At 41.6% G+C, this 14,655-nt stretch overlaps 2 protein-coding genes across 8 annotated transcripts in view; one reads left to right on the top strand and one right to left on the bottom strand.

The window, feature by feature from the left end:
* LOC149324002 (importin-11) overlaps nt 1–2,911 on the bottom strand; it is a 173,984-nt gene extending 171,073 nt beyond the window's left edge. For 3 of the 4 annotated variants that reach the window (XM_089495221.1, XM_089495236.1, XM_089495228.1), the window contains exon 1: nt 2,825–2,897. The gene's annotated coding sequence lies outside the window, so the exon portion shown is untranslated. Of the gene's footprint in view, nt 1–2,824 lie in introns of all 4 variants that reach the window. The other variant, XM_089495245.1, reaches the window with a different exon arrangement.
* A 214-nt stretch (nt 2,912–3,125) lies between these two features.
* LOC149324003 (dimethyladenosine transferase-like) lies at nt 3,126–14,041 on the top strand. Of its 4 annotated transcripts, none has more exons than XM_089513127.1 (12): nt 3,126–3,237; nt 4,780–4,859; nt 5,231–5,317; nt 6,299–6,360; nt 6,447–6,540; nt 6,648–6,697; nt 8,217–8,340; nt 8,456–8,548; nt 9,947–10,011; nt 11,297–11,360; nt 11,487–11,593; nt 12,983–14,040. In XM_089513127.1, the coding sequence occupies exons 3-12, from the start codon at nt 5,285–5,287 to the stop codon at nt 13,023–13,025; spliced, it is 735 nt and encodes a 244-aa protein (XP_089369253.1). In that variant the 5' UTR covers nt 3,126–3,237; nt 4,780–4,859; nt 5,231–5,284; the 3' UTR covers nt 13,026–14,040. The 4 variants fall into 4 exon arrangements, with proteins under 4 accessions (XP_089369253.1, XP_089369261.1, XP_089369244.1 ...); XM_089513135.1 differs by lacking the exon at nt 3,126–3,237 and adding an exon at nt 3,385–3,403; XM_089513118.1 differs by lacking the exon at nt 3,126–3,237 and adding an exon at nt 4,514–4,640 and having other exon boundaries at nt 12,983–14,041.
* The last annotated feature ends 614 nt before the right edge of the window (nt 14,042–14,655 follow it).

Here is a 14,655-nt window from a genome sequence, read left to right on the forward strand (position 1 = left end):
GTGCAATGCTAAACCACAGTTTAAGGATACACACAAAGATAAAAATGAATCCATCTACTACTGGTCTGAAGCAGTTCTCCACCCTACCTGGGAGAAGGATTAAAATAGGATTCTGTTTTATTTTAGCTAATTCTTGGCATGTGAAAATTAGAACTTCCTTTAAAAAATACTCTAGCTTATTACAGAAACCACCTAATCAATCCAGAATTTGTACTTAGTTTGCTTAGAAAATGATTAGTCCTGGTTTGTATAGAATGACAATCCAGAAAACAGGCAAATACAGACTGAATCCTGGTTTACACCTCCTCTGGACTCTGCAGGAGGGAGAGCAAGGAGGCCCAGAGCTGGCAGATGTTTATGCAAATACTTGGGTCAAAGGGAAGTACAGGGAATAAAATATATGAGGTACAATATTTATGATTGCTGTTTTTGCTGGGACAACTAACCAGACTATTCGCTTGGACAACTCTGCTCTGACAGCCTTTCCCTCAGTGCACTGGGAGACCTGAGAATGCACTTTGTAATTTTCTTTTGAAATAAATAGAACCCCAAACACAGAGACACAAAGTTCAAGGATATTGCAATGTCAACGTGGGGTGCCCTTTAGAACAGGCCAAAGCCAGCTCAGTTGTCACAGTAAGTCCATTTCTGGCCCTTCAGCTCAAACGCAAGACAGATGAGTAAAACAGACGGCAGGTAAGGGGTGGCTTAACGCCACCCCTTTGAGCACTGGATCGGGGTCGCGACAACTGCACACCGCGGCCCTGATCTGGCGTTTTTCCAGCCTGAAAATAAGCGGCAAAGTGTCACTCCTTTTTAAGGAGGAAAAAGCCACCCTTGCTGCCACCGCGGCACTTCTGCATTTCTTTGGTTTAGCATGTGTAAAAGAGAGAAAAGGAGTCAAAATCCATGCCACACCATTAAAGATAAAGGTAGGCCACTGACATGAATGTCTGGTCATAACCAACTGCAGGGGGCGGTGCTCATCTTCATTGGTAAGTGGAAGAACCAACATTGTCCAAACATGACTCTGATGGTCAAGTGGCCAACATGACTGCACCAAATGCTGTTACCTGCCCACCAAAGTGGTACCTATTTATCTATTTGCATTTGCATGCTTATGGGTTGACAATCAAGAAGCAGTGATTGACAAGTTTAGAGCCAGCATGATGTTTCTGGAGACCAGGGTCCGATTCCCTACTTGGCCATGAAACCCACTGAGTCGCCTTGGGCAAGTCACATGATCTCAACCTCAAGAAAAGCACTGGGAAAACTCCTCTGGACAAATCGTGGCAAGCAACTCCATAACAGCTTCATGTTACGGTCACCATAGATGGAAACATCACCAGGCTAAACATTCCCAATTCTCTAAGGGGCTATATAGACCGCCCCAAAGGGGCAGCCTGCAGCCTCTTTTCCTGGAGCTTGCATTCATTGTTCTGGGTCCTGTTATCTGGAGCAGCAGGAAACAAGCTTGCTCCCTCCTCAATATGACATCCCTTCAAGTATTTAAACAGGGCTATTACAGTGCGCCAGCACCATACGCGGCTTGAGCATACGCGCTCAAGCCGCGGGGCATGCGCAGGGCGGAAGGGGCAGCGCGTCCCATTCAATTGAATGGGCGTGCGCGCCCGTTGTGCCCCGCACGCCGCCGCCGTGCACGAGTCCCATTGGAAACAATGGGGCTTGAGCATAGGCGGAATTCACCTTACGCGGAGGGATCCGAAACGGATCCCCGCGTAAGGCGAGGACGCACTGTATATCACCTCTTAACCTTATCTTCTCCAGATGAACATGCCCAGCTCCCTGAGTCGTTCCTCATAGGGCATGGCTTCCAGACCCTTCACCATTTTAGTTGCCCTCCTTTGGACACGCTCCAGTTTCTCAACATCCTTTTTAAATTGTGGTGCCCAGAACTGGACACAGTATTCCAGGTGGGGCCTGACTAGAGCAGAATAGAGTGGCACTATTACTTCCCTTGATCTAGACACTATACTTCTACTGATGCAGCCTAAAATCGCATTGGCTTTGTTAGCTGCTGCATCGCACTGTTCACTCATGTTCAACTTGTGGTCTACTACAGATCCCTTTCATTTGTACTGTTGTCAAGCCAGGTGTTCCCCATCCTATAACTGTGTATTTTGGTTTTTTCACCCTAAGTGTAGTACCATCCTTTTTGAAAAACTATAGTGTCCAGAACTGCATGGGCACAATATTCCAAGTCAAATACTTATACAAAGCTATCATATCACCTCTTTTAACTTCTGTGTCTTTTCAAGTCATGGCAGCCCTGATGTGATATGATATATATATGATATGATGGCCCTGTTTAAGTATTTGAAGGGGTGTCATATTGAGGAGGGTGCAAGCTTGTTTTCTGCTGCTCCAGAGAACAGGACACGGAGCAATGGATGCAAGTATAGTTCCTGCATGGCAGAATGGGGTTGGACTGGACCAGGGCCCTTGCGGTCTCTTCCATGATTCTATGATTCTTCAGGGCGGGAGGGGGGTGCCATTGCCATTGCCCTGCTCTGAGGCTGAGAGAGTGTGACTTGACCAAGGGGTCTCCTCATGGAAACCCTTAAGTCAAGCCACATGTTTGGGATGGGGAGAGAAAGGCCGAAGGAGGGGAGGGAAGGCGAGGACGATGGGGGCAACCAGAGAGACTGCCTCCATGCTGAGAAGGAAGGAAGGGTCCTCCTTCAGCTCTGGGAGCCAGGCCTCCTCTGCCCTGAAAGGAAGAGAAGGGAAGGGGAAGGAAGGAAGGAAGGAAGGAAGGAAGGAAGGAAGGAAGGAAGGAAGGAAGGGCAAATTCCGCACTCACTGACTGACTGGCTTCAGCCTCTCTCACTGGAAGGAAGCCCCGCTTATTCCGAAGCTGGCGCCACCAGCCAGAGCTCAGCTCAGCGCACACTGTGGCCGCCGCAACCCGGCGCGTACCGGTGACGTCACAGCGACGCGACACCCCCCCTCTCTCTCTGTGTTCTCCCCCCGCTGCTCGAGGTTGCCTAGGCAACGGGGCCTAGCTGCTTCCTCTAAGCCTGAGCCTCCAGTAATTCACACACTGCCAATGTTTGAGGCTGCTTAAACTGCCCTGGCTCGATGGGAATCCAGGGAACTGTCGTTCTTCTGTGGGACATTGAGCATTCTCGCTTTGTGTGTCTGGTGCCCCGACAGACTAAAGTTCCCAGGATTCCTTAGCACTTCAAAACAAACAAAATAAACCCGCAGCCGCTTGTAAGTTTAAAAACAGTTTGATCATTTATCAGATGCGCCCAAGCTGCTCCATCTTGTCATTGATGGATTGTTCTTCGGAGAAGAGAGGAAGAGGAGACTGGGAGAAGGAGATTCTGAAATGCCAGAATAAGGAGCCTCGCAAAATAACGCTGGAAGCCACTCAGGTGTTTGGTGTCTTTGACAAAGGCTCAGCCCTTGACTTTCCCAGTTTGAGGCCGCTTTAACTGCCCTGGCTCAGTGCGAGGGAACCCTGGGGATTTTGGTTGATCAGGGCACCAGACTCTCTGGCAGAGATTGAAGGCTCAGTGTCTCACTTTAAAAGCAGTTCCTAGACTTCCCAAGCACTGAGACAGAGCAGTGAAAGCGGCCTCAAACTGGATTATTTCTGCAGTGTGTTTTGGACCATCCTCATTTCCCCCTCCAGCCTGATTTTCAATACCTTTCTCTGATGAAGAAGCCAGTGGAGGTTTGAAAGCTTTGGGCATTTTGGCATTGTGCAATATAGTATCACCGCTTTGGGGATTTGGGGTGTTCTCACACTTTGCTACAAACCCACTGGGTGGCCTTGGGCAAGTCACACTCTCTCAGCCTCAGGTGAAGGCAATGGCAAACCCCCTCCGAACAAACAAATCAAGGCAAGAAAACCCTGTGACAGGGTCGCTATGAGTCAGAAACGACTTGAAGGCATGCAACAAAAACAAATAGAGGCAGTCTGCAAACAAAGGACTGAGTGCATTCAGGGGGATTCCTTTTCAAATTACATATACCTGACCCTTAGGGTCGCCATAAGTCAAAAATGACTTGGACGCATACAACAACAAACAACAACTCCATAGCCTAGTCCAACTCTCAAACCACAACACCAAGGGGTGAAAAATCCCATCCTTTGCAACAGGTGATGCATCCGCACTGCAGAAATAATCCTGTTTGACACTGCTTTAACTGCCCTGGCTGAGTGCTAGAGAATCCTAGGAAACGTAGTTTATTGTGGCATCAGAGCTCTCTGTAACAGAGAAGGCTCAATGTCCCACAAAACTACAGTTCCCAGGATTCCTTAGCCTTGAGCCAGGGCAGTCAAAAAAAAGCGTGCTGGGACTGGATTATTTCTGCCCTGCGCACTAGTGACCTGAGAGTCACTTGTCTATGGAGTAACGAGTTCTATCGCTTTCCTCTCTTCTTCCTCTGGGAATTGTAGTCCTAAGGAAGCTGATTTGCACTCAAGGAGTGGGCAGAGGAACTACCTTTCCCGGCGGCCTTTGCGCGGGGAGCAGGCTCCGCCCCCCGCCATGTGGCCTTTGAGACCTTCCTTTCTCTGCAGTCTCCCTCTGGGTCGGAAGACGAGATGCCGAAAGTCAAGGCGGGACCCCGTTCTGGGCAGCGGAGGCGAGAAGGGAAAGGACCAGGTGGGAGGCTTCTGGGGGGACCTGGCACCGCTTTCACGCTTTCTGGCTCAAGTACCCGCTCTCCATATATTGGACTACCAAGCTGTCTATGGCTAGCTCAGTGCAATTAACTTTTCCTGTTGTGCTGTTTTGCCTTCAGTATCTGGCATCAGGTTCAACACAGGACTGGGTCAACACATCTTGAAAAATCCTCTGATTGTCAACAGCATTATAGAAAAGGTAGGTGATAATCACAGTTACATTAGGTAAAAGAATTTGTCTGGAAAGTAAAGTGAATGTAAAATAGCTGAAGAATAGATAGCCCTTGTCCACTTGCATGGATACATCTAAGCAGAAATGAATGGGATTGTATTGCAAAACAAAAGAAATACATCTAGAGAGGAAAAATAAATGACTCACGGGAAACTATTAAAGAGCATGTGAAATAGCACTCAGCTGTGTTCCAGTCATTTTGTATTTGGATCAGGGACAGAGATAGTATTAGTGCATAGAATATATTACATTAATGCAGTATATGATCACAATTCAGTTTCTATCAAGTGCTAACTTATTGCTTTTAATATTCAACTCTTAATTTTATTCTCTTTTAGGCTTCCTTGTATCCTACAGATGTTGTTCTAGAGGTTGGGCCTGGCACTGGCAACATGACAGTAAAAATGTTGGAAAAGGTGAAAAAGGTAAAACAACAACAACCCAATCTGCTAGAAAATGATAAGCAAGATATTTCGTCTTTTTTTCCCTTCAGCATGGAGAGTTAGGAAGAGACAAATGAAATAAAAAATGTTTCCTTGCAAGGGACAGAAGGAAATGAGAACTTGGGGAATGTATCAGCTTTTGCCAAATATATAATATATGCCAATTATATAATACTCTTTCCCAGTCTGTTTCTCCATTTGAATATCTTCAGGTTAAGATTCAAATCATGCTTAGCATGCCAGAACATGTTTTCTAAATAAACACAGCCTAAATGCAGTTATGCCTACCTAGAGTAGACACAGACTGAAATAAATGGGACTTGTTAGTCGCAATTCCCTTAAGGGCCATTGATTTCAATAGGTCTACTGTCGGACTTGCTGCCTATAGCTTTTCCACCAAAAAGACATACAAGTATTGTTGTGTGGTAAGGTGTGTGACATACCTGTTGTTAAAATGGTACTACGGTAATACAAAAAGTTGAAATTGGACTCTGGGCAAAATATCCAGTTGTATCTATCCTCCAGCAGAATGACATCTATCAGTGAAGAGGATTTCTGTCTGACCTTTGCAGCCTCCCTTTCCCCCTTCATCTCCAGAGGGCTGCAGGATCCTTCCCCCCCCAGAATCTAAGGATGTGCAGGGAACTATAGGGCAGGAGAAGGAGAGAGCTGGAAAGTCCAGTCAGACAAGGTTGCATATGATCCTCTATCTCCAAGTTTGCCTTGTACATCTTTCTAACCAAAATTTGCTTCTTGTTATTTTTCTACATAATGTTATGTCTTGTCGTATATTATTTTTAAACAGCTAAAATGTATCATAGTTAATTCCATGGTGAGAACCGGATACATGCAGCATCATTATCCCCCCCAAAATTTAATAAACAAATTGATTTTATAGCAGTTGTTCACTACTACATTGTATATGAAGCATATATAAATTCATTTGTACCTGGTTTCTTTCAGGTAGTTGCTTGTGAGGTCGACATAAAACTTGCTGGTGAACTTCAGAAGAGAGTGCAGGGCACGTAAGTGTGCTTAACAGGAAAAAAATGTCATAAGACTAAGATTTGTCTGAAATGTACTAATGTGAGAATTATGGGTTTTTTTCCAGGCCTTTGGCTAACAAACTTGAAATAAAGATTGGAGATGTACTGAAAAGTGACCTACCATTTTTTGATGCTTGTGTTGCTAATTTACCTTATAAAGTAAGTGCAAAACCAACACTGTTAGAAAATAGGGCTAATATAACATCTAGTTTACAGTGGTAAAGTTCGTGGGAAATTAATTTTCTCTATCTCATTTTTCCCTCCAGATTTCTTCTCCCTTTGTTTTTAAGCTATTGTTGCACCGGCCTTTCTTTCGGTATGTACAAAAAATGTACAGTTTCTAATCTTTTAGGTGCTTTTGCAAATAGTTCAGTAGCACTCAGTAGTACCAATGGACACTTGATCTGGAAAACAAATGATTAATAATAATAATAATAATAATTTGTTTTATTTATATACCACTATTCCAAAGATCATAGCAGTGAACAGCAAGTAAGCTAATTAGCAAGTAAGCTAATTTGTCCCCAACAGTCTGGGTACTCATTTTAGCAACCTCAGAAGGATGCAAGCCTGAGTCGAGCTTGGGCCCTTTTGCTGGTCTTGAACTCGCATCCTTGTGGTTTCGAGTGAATGGCTGCAGTACAGGCATTTAACCACTGCGCCACCAGGGATTAGCCATATTTCATGCTAGAATTCTAAAAATGCTTTTTTTTTTCAAACTAGAAGTTATGTTTAATTTCTTTTATGATGAAAGCAGTGTGTCGGTATGTGGATCACACAAGGAGGGCTCTTCTAAAAATAGTTGCTTATTCCTCTTAAAATATGAAGAGCCAAACATTGTGATTTTGAATTACTGCAAGAAGACTGATTTGTTTGGATCACACAAGGAGGGCTCGCCTAAAAACTTGCTTACTGTTCTTACTGCCTTATCACTTGGCATCTTCCATGAAAAGTCTGTAGATCAAAGAACAAAAGTTATCGATAAATCCATCAATCCCCCCCTTCCTCTATAAAATGAATTTTCATTTACTTCCATCTGCAAATATTTATAGGGATTTAGGGGCTTCTCCTTGCTCTTTGAAATAATACTGTTTGGGGAGAATTTCAGGGAAAAAATGTAAAAATATAAAATACAAGGAGAACCAATGTATTATAGTAGTTTGAGTACTGGACAGAACTCCATGAGACCAGCTTTTGAATCCCCGCTCAGTCATGGAAAGTGATTTGGTGACCTTGAGCAAGTCATACTCTCTCAGCCTAAGAAGAAAGCAATGGTAAACCTCTTCTGAATAAATCTTGGCAAGAAAACCTTGAGACAGAGTTACCATAAGTTGGAGTCTAATTTAAAGAAAAATAACAACAATAGTAATATATTTATGTGTGTGTTTCAGAAACCAAATTTAGACATTTAATACAATATAAATAATTATGTCAGGAATATACCTCTGATAGCTGAAAAAGACATAAAGTTAGCAGCTTAAAGACATGGCCAAATGAATCTCTTGTCTTCAGCATCTTACTCAATCTTGTTTCTTTTCTTGTTCCTCTTATAATGAGGAGGCAGGACATTAGTAAATAAAATGGCTTCAAAAAGGAATTCAGCAGATCTTATATTGCATTTTTTATTGGCTATATCCTCATAATATCCATAAGCATGTGTACTAAACTACTCTGTATTGTTGAATGGTGTAATCTAACCGAGGCATCTGTAGAATATCCGTAAGTTTTTAGAACCATGTGGGAAAGTGATGAATAAGTGGTTGTGTTAGCCTGTCTGGAAAAGTCCTGCTTCGAGGTAATGTGACTCAAACCTGTATCTCATTTTTAATTTCTAGGTGTGCAGTACTAATGTTCCAAAGAGAATTTGCTCTTCGTTTGGTTGCAAAACCTGGCTCTCCTCTGTATTGCAGGCTCTCTGTTAATACTCAGTTATTAGCTCGTGTTGACCATCTGATGAAAGTAAGTGAAACAATAGATAACTGAAGTGAGGTTGTAGAATTTCAGATGTAAAGCCTAGGGCAGAGCAAGTTATTACCAAAGTGTAAAAAAGAATTAACGTTATGATTATTAACAGGTTGGAAAAAACAATTTTAAGCCACCACCCAAAGTTGAATCCAGTGTTGTGAGGATAGAACCGAAGAACCCTCCACCGCCAATCAACTTTCAGGTGAGACTTGTCACAGTTGACATAAAATCCATGAAAACAATTTAAGCAAGTGTGCAGTATTCACTCACAAGTATCACCTTATTCTATACATCTTCCACGATAGAAGAAAATAGAAATGAGAAACATGTAGTATTCCACATGTTCTTGTACTCCCACTAGTCTTGTAATCACGGCTAATGGCAAGGGATGATGAGGTTGCAGTCCCAACAAAAACAAATGGAGGGCCCTATGTTCCTCATTCCTTGTATAACTTAGAATTAAGCAATGGTGACAATATTTCTTGCAATGCAATTTTTTTTTGGGGGGGGGGGGGGCGGGCTATCTAACACTTGACACATCAAGTATCAGTTGTTTAAAAGATTTTGTGTGGAAACTGTTAGTGTATTTGTGTGTTTTATGGCACTGGTTGGTTTGGAGAATATTTGAGCAAAGCATATTTAACCATTAGTTAAGAGAAGAGCTAAAGATTAATGTCTTGCTTACGGTAAAAGTAAGTGATTTTGGTTCAAAAGTTCTGACAATGATGACGTTGAAGCTGAAGACTGATAGTTTGCATGAAGGAAGACGCCGAAGTTCACTTCATTTTTCTCATCAAACTCTATCCTATTTGTTGGTCTCTGTGTGTGAAGCTCAGGGCTGAAACAGACAGCTGTAAAGGGGTGGCTCTACACTGCCCCTATGAATGCTGGATCAGGACCACAGCAAATGCATGCCGTGGCCCCAATCTGGCATTTTTCCAGCCCAAACGGAAGGGGCAAAATGCCACTCCTTTTGGGGGAGGAAAAAGGGCACTGTTTCTGACGTGGCAGCGGCTTTCTGGCATTTCTGCGGCATGGTGCACATAAACACCATGCTGCAAAAACGCCATGATGCCACCCACTACGTGGTCAGCATGGCGGCTTGGGGGCAGCATCAGGACATGTGCCTGCGTACACCACCACCCCACGCCACCCCAATGCAGTCTTTTTTTGCTGGTCTATTTTGGCCCTAAGTGTCCATGAAAAGAGACGTATGGATTGTATCTCTGATTATGCATGTTTGAAGGTATATTTTTAGTGATGGTAAGCCCATCTCAGGAGAACAAAGGGATATACATTCAATAAACACACAAATTTGAGGAAAATTTTAAAAACTGATGTGGGTTTTCTCTTCTAGAAATTAGTCATGTTTTGAATGGAGTGGCAGTCTAGGTACATGTGGAAGATTAAAACAAGCATATGGATAATATTTAGATCGAAGAAGAGGAAAATAGAGGAAGTATTTGAAATGCTTAAATAAGAAAATAATGAGTAAGAAGTGGGAAGAGTCTTGCTAAGGACCGACAGTCTATAAATGCTGCCATCAGTTTTACTGCAAAGTATTCATGGTTTGAAACAAATGTTTTATATATTTATGTAGGAATGGGATGGCCTGCTAAGGATAGTCTTTGTCAGGAAAAACAAGACACTCGCTGCAGTTTTTAAGTAAGTTATTAATATCACAGCATTTGGTTTGCAGCTGGGCTTTCACTTTTTATCTTACAGCCAACTGCTTTTCTTTGATGAGTTGCTTATCATGCTGGATTGTTTAGACAGTTGGTGTTTGCATGGGGTGTTTATTCTCCTTGATCTTAGAGTCAGTGGTCATTGCTAAATTGTCCTGTCTTTCCTTTGCTCATGGGCAAAGAGAAGAGAAGAAAGGGAGAAGGCGGTGCACCCGTTTTCTAAACACCAGCTCACTATTGAAGAAGAGATCTAAGACCATACTCAGGCATTGTCATGGCAAATGAAGAAAGCAGTGAGCATTTGTTGTGTGACTAAAGACAAAAAAGATGCAGATGCATTAATGCTTCTGTGATTTCTATCGTTTAATAGCATCTACAGCTATGAGAACAGGCATTGTATATTTCACTAAAGAAAAGATAGCTAATAATTCCTCATGCTGCCTCTGACCTCCCTATGCTTTGGACCAATTGTTTTTCTGATGATTGATCACTTCTTTGACATAGGACCCTGAAGAGCAGGGCAGCACATACATCAGTTGGCAAGCAAGCTGAGTTCAACATGTTGGGAGCCTAAAACAGGTGGAGCCTTCCTCATTTGCTTCTGTCAAGGCTGCTATGATGCCATGTCTTACAGTTAAACAAAACTAAGCAAATGAATAAAAATTTCTTTATCTTTTAGCATTATTTATTATTGAAATATTTATTAATTCAATCTGATTTTGTTTTGCATCGTTTTATTATTGCCTAGTTGACACTGACAAGATAGCAAACAGGATTGTGGACAGCAGTTTCTTGTGGTTTTCTAGAATTATATATTTCAAACTTTCAGTGAAGCTTAAACACTCCACTAGTTATCTTCCTGTCTGCATTTTGCATTGGAATGGCTCAGACTTTGAGATGGTCACTTTTATAATCACAGTTGATGCTAGGATCCCACTTAGATGTTCTGAGATGGATAATTCCATCTACATTTATATAAGCATTAGTAATCCCTGTTTCAAAGAGAGGCATTTAAGTGTAATTTGTTTTGTTATTCTAATGAGGTCAAGCCATCTAATGGAGAAATAGAAATATGAAAGTCGCCATAAGTCTCTGGTAGTTGGAAAGTGCCTATTTTATTTAGTTTTATATGCCTTCTCTGAACACATAGAAATGATAAGTTGGAGAAAAATGCAAAAGGAAATTCCGTATTAACATTTTTGCCCCAAAAATGAAAGGCTGACTCTACAGTTATGTATAACTTTTCTTATTTTTACCCATTTCAGTTCAAATGCTGTGAAACAGTTGTTGGAACAAAATTACCGAATTCATTGTTCACAGAATAATTTGGTAAATATTTCCAATTTTTGTTCCTGTTTGGTTTTTGGAAAAGACTTCATTAAAAACTTTGAGTTGCTTCTTACATGATAGGTACCACATAAGGTAAATTCTCTTCTTTGTGTTCTATGTTGGCAGGAAATTCCTGAAAATTTCAACATTGGAAATCTCATTCACGAAATACTAAAAGACACTGGTTACTCAGATAAACGTGCACGAGTAATGGATATTGATGATTTCATCAGGTGAAACTAAATGCATTCTTTTAAGTTCAAAGTCTTTGCATGCTCTGACTCAGTAAGAGGTCTCTGTTCCCAAATGAAAGCAAGAATAGATGTGAAGATTCTGTATGGTGTCAAAGACACAACTGCATTTTGCACTCTTTGCAGTACATTAACAGTTGGTGGTATCCCCTGTGCAGTATGGCAAACACTCTTCACTACTGCATGTATAATAGAATTACAGGATTGCAGGGAACTGCAAAAGAGCCAACCAGTGCAATTCTGTGCTACACAACGCAACTAAAGCACTCTTGACAGATAGTCATCCAACCTCTCTTTAAAGATCTCCAAAGAAGGAGATCACCACTTTCCAAAGCAATCTTACTGTTGTTACTTCTTACTGTTAAGAAGTTCTTCCTAATGCTTAGGCGGACTCTCTTTTCTTGTAATTTGATTATACAATTGGCTCACATTCTAGTCTGTGGAGCAGTGGAGGAACAGACTTGCTCCATCTTCTATATACATCCTCAAATATTGGAACATAGTTATATCTCTTTTCAAATCTCTTCTGATTCCAAGGATGCTGTCAAGATACAGTAATCCGATTGGTGAGAGTACATTAGTATTTGTGAAGGTGTTCTGTGGGAAGCAATACACATATTTCTCTTTATATACTGCTAGTAGTTTGTGCTTTTGGCTGTAAGAATGGTGGGTATCTTGTCCTGACCATAAAACTGGGTTGCACAGATTTTACTGTTGGAGAGAATAAATGTGTGCTCCCTCTCAACCTTCAAGTAAAAGGTTGACATTGTGAGTGGTCCTTTCCTGCTTCTTGAAGTCTAAAAAGCTCAGTGTTTTCCATTTTTCCAGTTCTTCAAATGGGCACCACTAGCAGCTTTTGTGGAACATTGCCTCTTTGAAGAGTGGAGATGATAGCTACATCCATGTACTTACTGCTGAGTGGCTTGTCCAGACAGAGCAGGCTTCAGGCTAATTGACCAAAGTTGGCCCTCCACGTGGATTCTGCACCCAGAGATTCAACTATTCATGGCTTGAAATTTAAAAAAAAAAAATTCCAAAAAGCAAACCTTGATTTTGATATTTTATATAAGGACACCATTGTACTATCTCATTGTATACAATGGGACTTGAGCATCCACGGATTTTGTTATTTCTGGGAGAACCTGTAACCAAGTCCCAGCTGATACCAAGGGCTCACTGAACTAGACTACAAAAGCAGGAAGAAGCTGCCCAGAATTATTTTCTTCAAGGAGAAGCATGTGAGACCCCAAAAAAAAAAAAAAAAAAAAAAAAAAGCCCTAAAGACAAAATTGCTCAGGACTATTTGAAGATGACATTATTATTCCACATGAAATATTAGCTTAATGAGAACTGAATATTTTTGTTTTTCAGTGTCCTGCATGGCTTCAGTTCAAAAGGCATCCACTTTTCCTGAAAGGAAGAATGAAATCGAAGATGATTAAGAGAATAATGTTTTATAAACAAAATAGTGCTATAATTTCATTCATAAAGAATGAGAGGTTGATATTTACAGTGAATATTCATTGTTGGATGGCAAGAGGAGCAAACCATTTACTTGTGTTATTCTTCATGTACCAGCCAACAGGCACATGGGGCATAACCTCTAAGTGGATTGGTTTTTGTGGGTTTTTCGGGCTATGTGGCCATGTTCTATAAGAGTTTATTCCTGATGTTTCGCCAGCATCTGTGGATTTTTCTGCTCTACCATCCAGAGAATATAAATTATTCTGACCTTGCACATTCAGATGTTTAAAATAACCAGATTATGTGAAACAGATTCCTGATCATAAAAATCAGCTATTGTCACACTTCTTTCAGAGCAAGGTGGGGAATGACAATCCCTCCCAATGTAGTTGGACTGCAATTGCCATTATCCCTCACCATTGGCAGAGCTGGCTAGGCCTGAAGGTAATTGCTGTCCAACCACATCTGGGGGGCCACATGTTCTTCACCCCTGATTTAGAAGAACTGATGGAGAGTACATACCTCAAAAAGCCTTGTTCAGCCTCTTTTGAAATGTCACTTTTGGGTTGCCTTGTTTTATATTTAATATTATTAAATATTAACATTCGTTCTATGATTAATGTTGCTATGTGCCTTCAAGTCGTTTCCAACTTAAGATGACCCTAAAGTGAACCTATCATGGAGTTTTCTTGGCAAGATTTGTTCAGAGGTTTGCCATTGAGAGCATGTGAATTGCCCAAGGTCACCCAGTGGGTTTCATGGCTGAGCTCAGAATTGAACCCTGGTCTCCAGAATTGTAGTCCAACACTCAAACCACTGCACCATGCTCTTTATGTTTAATAGTACAAGCCAAATAGGTATTAATATTGTTAATTTTGAAGAATACATGGATCTGAGATGGAAACTTTTTCAGCTGCTAAACCTGACCTTTTAGATTTTAATCATGTAGTTTTAATGTTTCCTGCAACAATAATTTTCTATCAAACCCTTTTGTCTTCAATTATTAATACTTGCAATAATTATTAAGAGCACTTCAGTAGTAGGAGAGTAAGCTTAGCTGGCATTTTGCAAGTGGCTTACATCAGCGTAAATTCAACTTTCATGTGTTTAAGTAGACCAGTTATGTTCCTATAGTTCAGGGATGGGCAAAATGCAGCCCACAGGATTTATGTGGCTCTTGGCTCCCTTGAATGTGGCTTTGGGGATTACTCAGAAGGCCACTCCAGCTTCCCACTCAACCCCTAAAATGTTTTTTTTTTTTTATGACCAATTTTTTTCATCCCGAAACAGGCATAAAATGCTGCATTTTTCTTCCCTAATCCTGCAGTTCCCCAAAAACACACACAACAGAGGGGGAAATGATTGAAAATCAGGCCAAAGGGCAGCTGGAAGTAATATCGCGTCACTTCTGGTGTATTGAAAGTTGCTAGTAAGGATGGACCTTGGTAGGTAAAATGGCACCCAACCCCTGTGCAGTTTTCCATCCCTGCTATAGTTGGACAGACAGCACTGACATTATCCTCTGGGATCTCTAAAGGACATCCAGGAGGTTGCTGGGGATGCCTTGTCGAGGATGTATG

The sequence above is a fragment of the Sceloporus occidentalis genome, unplaced genomic scaffold, assembly GCF_023333645.1.
Source record: "Sceloporus occidentalis isolate IW3139 unplaced genomic scaffold, rSceOcc1.0.p SCAF_1, whole genome shotgun sequence".
NCBI lineage: Eukaryota > Metazoa > Chordata > Lepidosauria > Squamata > Phrynosomatidae > Sceloporus > Sceloporus occidentalis.

What these genes read in the sequence shown, in the direction of transcription:
- LOC149324003 (XM_089513118.1), top strand. Translation starts at nt 4,580, where the DNA reads ATGCCGAAAGTCAAGGCGGGACCCCGTTCTGGGCAGCGGAGGCGAGAA. An exon ending in GTGTTGACCATCTGATGAAA is followed by an intron (nt 8,341 to 8,455) that starts GTAAGTGAAACA and finishes GATTATTAACAG; the next exon opens with GTTGGAAAAAACAATTTTAA. An exon ending in ATTGTTCACAGAATAATTTG is followed by an intron (nt 11,361 to 11,486) that starts GTAAATATTTCC and finishes CTATGTTGGCAG; the next exon opens with GAAATTCCTGAAAATTTCAA.